General features: G+C 46.7%; 1 protein-coding gene across 1 annotated transcript; it reads left to right on the top strand.

Moving 5' to 3' along the window:
* Positions 1 to 3,065: 3,065 nt before the first annotated feature.
* On the top strand, positions 3,066 to 9,734 carry LOC311318209 (sialate:O-sulfotransferase 1-like; the record flags this gene model as incomplete). Its single annotated transcript, XM_084449471.1, has 8 exons — positions 3,066 to 3,456; positions 4,386 to 4,500; positions 5,851 to 6,035; positions 6,394 to 6,515; positions 7,627 to 7,816; positions 8,549 to 8,713; positions 8,866 to 9,066; positions 9,382 to 9,734. 8 exons carry the CDS (start codon positions 3,066 to 3,068, stop codon positions 9,732 to 9,734), a joined length of 1,722 nt encoding a protein of 573 aa, XP_084305597.1.
* Between the last annotated feature and the right edge of the window lie 284 nt (positions 9,735 to 10,018).

The raw sequence follows: 10,018 nt of genomic DNA, 5'->3' as shown, positions 1-10,018 counted from the left end.
GTCAAGACAGCCTTTTCAGCCCTTGAGCTGGCAACCGGATTGCAAGTGTAGCCTATTACATGCCTTGAATATGATCTTATCAGCTCATGGAGCATTAGGTTTGACTGTTGACGGTGTAGCCTAATCTAACCAAGGCACTAGTGCCCCATAAAATCCATATGCTTTCCTGAATATTACCGCAAACTTAGACATCGATTTGTTTTAAAATGACAAAAATGTAGTGAGGAAAATTGTGATTTTTAGAACTCCAGGAGGTCTTTGTTACCCTGTGTAGAACCCTGTGCTTAAGGATTATTTTGGGTACTCGTAGCCTCTCACGAGAGACTCTTTACACTGGGTTCCAGGAGTGACCACATTAGCCTAACATAACAACCTTGCCATCCTCTTGGTGGAACTGCACGTGGTCCTACAAGAACCAGTAAATAGGTTATGTATACGGTTATCTACTGCCAAATAAGAGTCATCTTACAGGGACACGACGAAGAACTATTTTGGTACTAAGTAGCCCAGGTTATTTTCTTCTCTGTAGTGCAGGCCTAGTGGACACTTGCGCCTGAGGATGAATAGGAAGAATGTCGCTGTCCATGGTGCTGCTGTCGCGTTTTCAATGTCGCCTACAATAAATCAACTGATCAAAACATTAATCCCGAGTCTAGTCTACACAAAGAAAAAACATCTAAAACACTCGGGGTTGGTCTATAGATTTGAATGTTTGAAGATTTGACAATAGCAATTCTCTCAAGAGGGGCCGCAGTGTCACATGACCTTGAAATGGTTAACTCTATTAATTGACTATAGCCTACATCATTATTAATCCTACAGTAGCATACAGAAGTCTGGATTATGACCAGTTGTACAAGACCGTGGCCGCTGGGGGACCTGTTTCCCCCTTACAGCATCAACAGCCTCTGACGCGCTGGGATCGCCAATGCAAATGAGTATTCTCCCCCACACTCACTCAGCCTCTCCGTATCCTATATAACCCTCTGCTACGGAGAGAGTAGCGGAGACTGAGAAGACCGGAGCAAAACTGGTTATATAATTCACATACGGCATCAATGCTTTTTGGAAAAAGCAGGATGTTATAGATCTTAAGAGGACGTGGAGATCAATCATACCAGATTCTGTATCTGTAGGCTATGGGAAGATGCTGTTCCGAATGATCTAACATCGAAGGTAAGCCGATGTTCCCAGATTCGTATGGCTGTTCACAGTGATTTTAAGCTGCGTGTTACTGTCTGAGCGACTTCTGCATTAATATGCGTTGCTTACAAGATAGACACGCGAATTGTTATTTGTAAAAAAAATAATCAAATTGCAACCTAATTTTTAGATGTTCATTTTAAGAGTTGTAGAAGTTGAATAAACCACCCCAGGACTCGCCCTCAGATAGGGATTGCATTGTGCACACGTTCTGTGTGCAAACTGTTGCTTCCATCCTCAACAGTTATTCATTCTAGTACGGTGTGTTCAACAACTTCAATGAATGAAGAGTAGCGGAGTAGTAAATTCAATGAAACTATTGCATTGTCAACTATGTATTTACTGGGACTGTTGCTGTTCTTTGTGCTGAAATTTCACGTGAAAAGGAAACATCAGCACCCTGGACCAATGTGTTCTGTATGGCTTAACAAAAACACTCTATGCGCCCCAAATGTATTTCTCACTGCATGCTACTGTTATAAAGCATGGCAAAGCAACTTGTCACAAACAACCAAACAAACATCCAAACAACAAACTAACCAGGATCATGTCAGGGTGGTGGCACTCACAGGCTTCAGGTCAATCCTGAACATCAGCCTAACATCAACAGTTTCCATAGCTGCATAGAACACTTTAAGCTGCAGTCTATTTCCAGGCTAACATATTTATACATCTGGATTGAAACATCTTGCATCTTGTGTCTGTTAAACCTGTGTCTGTTAAACCTGTGTCTGTTAATCATGTGTCTGTTAATCATGTGTCTGTTAAACCTGTGTCTGTTAAACCTGTGTCGGTGGAGAAGCAGAGGGAAACTAGATACTGTATGCAGCAATTAACAACTCCATATTCCGCAGACTCACTCACTCTCTAACTCATCAAAAGCAATTGATATATTCATATTTTTGATAATGCAGACTGAAGAGATGTTCAGCATTCTGCTGTGATAATCCTGCTTTATTGGATGCATCCAGAAATAGCACCGTTTTATCTCTCATAATCACTTTCACTGTGGGAGCAGAAAGAATCGTGACTTAGGTTTTGAGACTGGCAGATATTAACATGGCAGATATTAACAGGGCTGTGCAACTCACATTGTCTGAGAATGTGCTGCACATCAATACTTTTGAAATGGCTGAAGAATCCAGTTCAAAAATAATATTGAGAAGTACTCATTTCCATAAGTCTGTTCATAATCCAAATGATTAAAGATTGTTCACTACGCCCACCATCCATGCTACCCTGGGGAACAATACTAGAACAAGATAGATGAAGAACTCGAGGGAGGCATTTATTTAGTTGAGGGGATTTGGCCTTTCTTGCTTGAGCTGGAATATTACCTCTTACTATGCACGCTAAAGGAAGGAAAAAGACAAAGACGAGGAAGTGGCAAAGGAAATGTCATGCTCCAGGAGAGAGACGCAAGCCTATATGTCAACATGAGCTGCAGGTCTAACCCCCCCCCCCAGCTCTGCTCCCTCACACGTTTTATTGTGCTCGTATACAAAGAGAAATATCCTCTGCCATTTCAAATTTGACTCGCCTCCATTTGTGCTCTAGGTTTTCCCAAGAAACTCCTCAGAGGGTTATGCTGCTGACCGTTGCCGTGGAGATTACTGCAAACAGTTGTGGCGTGACATATCTAATAACTGCAGCAGTTTTTTGGTCTCATCAGGATACATGGAGATGGACCCCGTAGTTTGGGTGGCCTGAGGAGGTATCTACTGTGTCTCTGGACTGGCTGAGCCCGGGGAAGAGCTAGAATGACTCAGGCTGTGATGAGGCTGTAGATCCCCCACCACCCCCACTCTGAGGAGTGGCAGTTCACTGGGGTGTCAAGAGTGAGTGAGCTGGGGTGTGCGGGGATGGCGGCGCCCCTCTATAGACTGCACTGCTTCCTGAGGCGGGCCCAGATGCTCCTCCTCTTCCTGGGCATCGCCTATCTGATGGCGGGGAGCATCCTGCTCCTGCAGCGCTCCACCCTGAGGGTGTCCCAGCCAGGCCTCGCCAGCCTCCCCCCAGTCCTGGCGCTGCCGGCTCCCCCCACCGCCCCCCGGGCGCCGGGCCTGGGCATTAGGGCGCGCTCCAGGTGGGCAGTCACCCAGGGCGTGTCGGGAGGAGGTGTCAGGACAGGGCGCCACTGGCCGGCCTCCCGGAACCTGGGGGTCCAACGCCTGCATCGCCGCTGGTTCCATGGGCTCACGCCAGAGACCCATGAGCAGAGAGCTGCTGTCCACAGGAGCGGCAGAGACAAAGGTACCACCTGCAGAACCACCCGCAGAACAATCTGAACCATAGCTGTTTAAATTCCAACAACAAAATCATCAGTATCAGTATTGCAACAGCTCTGCATAGTGTGCAGTGTGGCTCAAGTATACAACCAGAAACATTGGGCCTCATTCACCAATATCTTCCTAAGTTCCGTTCTTAAATGTCTTCCTAGGAACGTTCCTAAAGAAAGCTCCAGTCGGATTCACGACGTGTTCGTAAACGGCTGGATGAGTTCAATGAGTTGAATTTTTTAAACTCTCTCTGAATATGTTAAACTCTCACCGCAGTATGAATACCGCCCACATGCGCCATATAATTGCTAGCTTTTCGGTGGTGTAGAAGGTGCTCTGTCATGTGTGCATTGGCAAGTCAGGGGACCCAAGATCGAAGCCAGCGTGGGTGGAAGCGATACTGATGAGAGTGACAAAACCTGTGACAAACACAGAGATCACACAAAGAAATTGAAAATAAAGGTGGCATGGCCAAATTAATATCTCAAGGTGGTGGAGTGCGTCAGTAGTGCGTCGGTAGTGAATATAAAATAACACAAAAAAGATGCAAAGGAAGCTATTAGCCTGCTCGTTCAGTGAACGCTGTATCCGGAGACAAGTGTACACTTATCTCACCTGTGCAATCGCATCAAGGCTAATATCGGAAAGACAACACTCGCTTTGTAAAATCACGAAAACAATTAGTATTCGTAGACTCTGTTCTTACCTACTGTACGAACAAATCCCAAAAGAGAAAACATTGGTGAATGTCACAATCTTTGTGAAAACTGCGAGTAAGTGGCGTTTATAAAGAAAATGCTTTGTAAGAACGGTTGATGAATGAGGCCCAATGTTATTGTTTTTGAGAAAATCCAATATCACAAGGCTTTCCTTCCCTGACTTGTTCTGTTTTGACATGGCAAGGGACCTATGTCGGTTGCTTCTTGCACGATGCCAGTGAACGTGCCCTGGGGGGAACCATTTTGTACGACCTGCGTAAAATGACCAGCTCCTTATGTCAAGACACCTGCTCAGAAAGGTAATGCATGAACGCACCCTGGACAGGAACCTAAAAGGCAACCACAGAGAGCATGCTGTTTGAGTGAATGCTTCAATCTCACTCATCTAGATGAATAAGCCCTGTGTTTTAGAGGGGAGCCAGGTGGCTGGATGGCAGTAGTGTGTGTGTTGGAGGGTGTGCGTGTTCGGGTGTGTGTGTGGGGGGGGGGGTGAGGGGACCACATTCTGGAAGTGAGAGAGGCAGCATCAAACACCCAAGGGAAGACGGTATTTGTTAGAAGTCATAAATAAGGAAACTACTGTATGTAAATTGATGGACTGAATGTGGGGCTGAGTTTCCCAGAGGCGTTGGAGCACCGAGATCATCCTCAGACCTCACTACAGTACGCCGCCAGAGGAGAGATCATCTTTGCGCTTCAACAAGGCTTTAAGGGGAAACTTAGCCCTTGATGGCGCAGCTGAATTTCCCCCCCTACTACATCTAGACAAGAGCAAGAACAACAACAGAACGATTACAGCTGAGACAGAACAGAGGAGGTCTGCCAAATCAATGCAGCTGGATCGCAAAGCTATTTAGAATCTCCCGACTGAGCCTGCCTTCCACCCACTTGGAGAAAGGAGTCATGCTTTCAACCTCTGAGTAAAAACACAAGTAAAAGTCACAGCAATTTATGGGAAGCCCAAAGCAAATATAAAAAGGTCATTTTGAATAGGTTGCATCTTTACCAAGGAGAGGACAGGGCAGAGAGAGGAAAGGATGACTCACAATGTCCTTGAGATGTAAATTAGAGCTTCACTCCAACCAAAGCCTTTATTACCAGGATCTATTCAACAGGAACAAAATAAAAAATCCCTGTTCCTACTTTTATCGCTGCTGTCGAATCTAAACCTTCTGTCTCCAATTTGGTGATTCTTTTATTTTTTTCAATTGAAAGCTGTGGGTACCCTTTACAACATATTAACACCTCCCAGGGACCAATTAAATGTATTAGGAACAGCTTATCGTGTGATTTATGGTTAAAAAACATTGAACAGAAATTGGAATGTTATTTTCGACATTCTGAAAATGGAGCCATTTTGGAGACAGAAGGATTGGACCCGACAGCAGCGTTATGCTCGTTATATTGAATTGCTTGCATTAGTGGGCTCAATTCAAACATGTACCCGTCAGATGTTTAGTCTGTGTGTGCAATCTGGGGTCCCAAGAGGTGAGTTAGCCCTGGGCTAAACCTAGCCTGCGGCTACATACAGCCCAAGGCTAATGATACTGTGTTTGTGTGTATGTGTGTTTGCTTGTGTGTGTGTTTTTGTGTGTGTGTGAGTGTGTGTGTGTGTGTGTGTGTGCGTGTGTGTGCGCCCGTCTCTGTAGTGGGTACAAGTTTGCGGGTGTGGAATATGGGGCAGAGTGCCACTGTGGAAACCGCATCAGCAGCCTGAGGGCCCCGGAGGAGGACTGTGGCGTGGCGTGCAGGGGGGGGGGGGGCTCCCACTGCGGGGGCGTGGGGCGCCTCTCCGTCTACAAGGTGGAGGAGCAGCCTCCCGGGCACAGGAAGCGTGAGTAACGTAACCTTAGAAACAGGCCAGGACGTTCGTTTTACTTATTCATGTATGCAATACAGTAAGCCCTCGCCTCCATGCAATCCCAGTAGATATATAAATAGATGCCTGTGGACAACAGTGTATCACTCTGTCTTGTTGGTGTACTGTGAGAATAATGCATACATGATTGTTATTATTTGCTGTATTATTATTATTACTATTATTATTATTGTTGTTATTAGTATCACTGTATTATTATTTGCATTTTTCTGCTATTTTGCCTTGTGTACAAAATGCTTCATATGCATCTATAGCTGATGGTGTAGGCTGTGGTCCGAGCTGATAGGGTTTGCATACATGTTCTTACTTTCAGTCAAAAATGTCCGCTACAGTGGCTGCTTCAAGATTCCAAAGAACACCACCAACGCCTTCTCGGTGCACACCCTCCAGCCAAATCTGACTTCACAGTCCTGCGTAGAGACCTGCACAGATAAGGTTAGATTTCCTTCTCAACAGCAAGAAAATTACTGATCCATTTATTTCATCTTGGCTACTCCAGTCTTCCTCTCACAGGGGTGAGGCGTCATCGATCAGGAGCCGCTTCCGCTCCCCGGAGATAGAAATGGCACGCTGTCTTGAGATGGAGCTTCTCTAACACTGTTTGACTGTTTAAGGTTTAATGTGCCTTTAATGAGAAATAGATGGGGTCTAAAATCAGTCCTTCACACTGGATGCCCCTGTACTGTGGTTGGTGTAAATATCACAGTGTGCTGATCATACGTGTGTCTGTGTGTCTGTGTCTGTGTGTGTGCCGTCTCTAGAAGTGCATCTCGGTATTGACTTTCTTAACTAAGCTGTTTCATTATAAATTATATGTGAGGCTATGTCATGTTTACAGTCAGTAATAAAACTAAGACAGCTACAATAGTCCAAGAAACCAGCGGAAATAACACCAGGGGGATTTAGAAATCTTGTGAAACTCAGCCATCACACCACTCAAGGGTCACATCCCTCCCACCACAAGGGACCCCCCCCCCCCCCCCAACATAATTAGTATACAGGTGCATCTCAGAAAATTAGAATATTGTGGAAAGTTCATTATTTTCCATAGTTTAATTAAAAAAGGTAAACTTTCATGTATTATAGATTCATTACATATGTAGTGAAATATTTCAAGGTTGATTGCCTCCATGCCACGCTCCACATTGATGCATTTGTGCAAAAGGAGCCCCCACCAAGTATTGAGTGTATAAATGAACATACTCTACAATCATAACGATTAAAACCAAAAAAGTGTGAAATATTTCACTTTGTGTAATGGATCTAGAACACATGAATGTTTCACTGTTTGAATTAAATTACAGAAAATAATGAACTTTTTTCACAATATTCTCATTTTTGGGGGATGCACCTGTAGATGGAGGGGTGCTTTAACTCGGCCTTCCAATCGCCTCTAAGGGCCCATTCATAGTCAACGCAAGCTACGCTAGCGCAAGCTATGCAAGCTACACAAGACTACGCAAGGTCTTGCGTAGAGCCGCGTTCACAGCCGCGTCGGCGTAGCTTGCGTTGACTATGAACCAGGCCTAACGGTTGAGTTTTGCAGGAGCTCCCGTTGGCCGTGATGCGGAGGCCGCACTGTTTCTGCGCCTGGGCCGCGTCCCTCCTCCGCCTGGGTCAGCAGCTAAAGGCCGAGCGGTGTGCGGAGAGTCTGAGCCCCGACCACACCGCCAGCTCCAACCCCTCCTCCACATCTGACCAGGACCACTACCAGGTGTATCAGACCCCCGTGCTCGGTGAGGAACGTCAGTGCTCTTGATCGTTGAGCTAAATGGCGGTCAACACTTATGTCGTGAGAAGTGAACCGACTTGGGAGACAAGATATTTGGAGAACTGGTGTATATTGCATAAACACCAGGAGTTGGCGACCATCAGCGCTGTGTGTACAACTGATCTTTTTTTAATATGCGTTCTATTTTATATGTTAAGTTTATTATATGAATATTAGACAGATAACAGATTAGGTGGGATTTTCTAACTGGTCAATCTTTAGACCTCTCAACCATCTAAATCTCAACCATTGAGACATCTCAATCCAACCTGGTAAATTGGCACCAAAAAGTATTGTTCCCTTCTAAAGGAACACACAGGTCCCTTGAGTACGACGACAGAAGAGAACACAGAGACACTCCAATAACAATTACCCTTTAGACCTAGTAAGAATTAGGATGTTACAGCATTGAACCCACATTCTTTCCCATCTTAGGCACTCGGCAGCGCATACACACTTATAAAAACAGAGAGATACAGAGAAAGGTTTTAATACTGGTTAATGTGTGTATGATATGTGATATGACCTTGTGACCTCCACCTAAACCACGTACTAATAACCCTATTTAGAAATGACTGAATGACAATCCTCATTAGACTTGACCTTAGCCAAAAATATCTGTGAAATCGTTGTCGTCGCTATGTTCGCATCGCAATGCTCAACCTGAATTATGCATGGATGGCTCTGTCTGTGTCAGACTCCAGGTGCAGAGAGAGGGTGTTTCTGCCTCAGAAGTCCGGCTCCCTGGTGGCTCTCTCCAGTTTTCCCGGAGCTGGGAACACCTGGGTCCGTCACCTGATCGAGCTTGTGACCGGCTACTATACCGGAAGCTTCTACTTCGACGGCGCACTCTACAACCAAGGTGAGGGGAAGCCGCTCGACCGCGTGAACGACGGCCTCCTCGGCCTGATGATTCTGCATGTCGCGTGAGGATTAATCCTCATCTACAAGAGATCAAATCTACCGGGTCTCCAAGCCCAGGCACGGCCTTCATGTTCTGCGCTTCGTCACCAGGCTTTAAGGGGGAGAAGGACTACTGGAAGAGCGGCCGTAGCATCTGCGTGAAGACTCATGAGAGCGGCCAGAGGGAAATCGAGATGTTCGAGGCGGCCATCTTGCTCATCCGCAATCCTTATCGCTCCCTTGTGGCCGAGTTCAACCGCAAGTGTGCGGGTCACCTGGGCTACGCCACCGACGCGCAGTGGAAGAGCACAGGTAACGCGCAACCGAAGGGAGGAAGCACAGCCCAGGGAAGTGGATGAACTGGGGCTTTGATGCCGTGAGAACAAAGTATGCAAGAGAGCTGACCCTGAAAGGAGATACAAAATGCTGATCTGAGATCATGAGTGATGACTAATGCTCGTCGGTTGCTACGAGTGCTACGTAGACACAAAAGCTACAGTATATACACCCACCGTGACGCCGTCACTACAGTATATACACCCACAGTATATACACCCACAGTATATACACCCACCGTGACGCCGTCACCTACTCTGATACAGTATGTGATTCTCTTCCTCTCCTCAGAGTGGCCAGAGTTTGTTGACAGCTACGCCCCCTGGTGGGCGTCCCATGCCCTGAGCTGGCTGAAGTTTGGCCAGAGGATGCTGGTGGTGCACTACGAAGACCTGCAGAGGGCCCTCCTCCCCCAGCTCCGCCTCCTCGGCTCCTTCCTCAACGCCAGCGTGACCGAGGAGAGGCTGATATGCGCCCGTAGCAACCAGGACGGTCACTTCAAACGCACCGGGGCGCAGAGACCTTCCTTTGACCCCTTCACCCCTGGCATGAGGAGCACCATTGACTCCTACATACACACTGTAGACCAGGCCCTGAGGGACAGGAACCTCAGTGGGCTGCCACAGGAGTACTTACCCAGGTGATGATGATGACGATGATGATGATGAACAGGAGGAAGAGGAGGATCCTTACCCAGATGACACCAGAAGAAGGAGAGGGGAAAAATCTCACTTACCGCTCCAGGGGGGGCAGTGACGTCGTCAACATGCTCGGATGAGATGTTGTACAGTAGGACCTTGCCAGAATGGTGGCTCAGAGTGACGATCTTTTAACACGCTATCGGACGTTACTGCACCACCTTGATGTGGCAAGGCCGCAGACGGAAGCTGTTGAGACACCGTGGAGCAGCGGTTGCCAACCACCGAGC

The sequence above is a fragment of the Borostomias antarcticus genome (assembly GCF_949987555.1).
Source record: "Borostomias antarcticus genome assembly, chromosome: 15".
NCBI lineage: Eukaryota > Metazoa > Chordata > Actinopteri > Stomiiformes > Stomiidae > Borostomias > Borostomias antarcticus.
The sequence above is the reverse complement of the archived record's forward strand: the minus strand, read 5'-3'. Positions and strand labels throughout refer to the sequence as shown.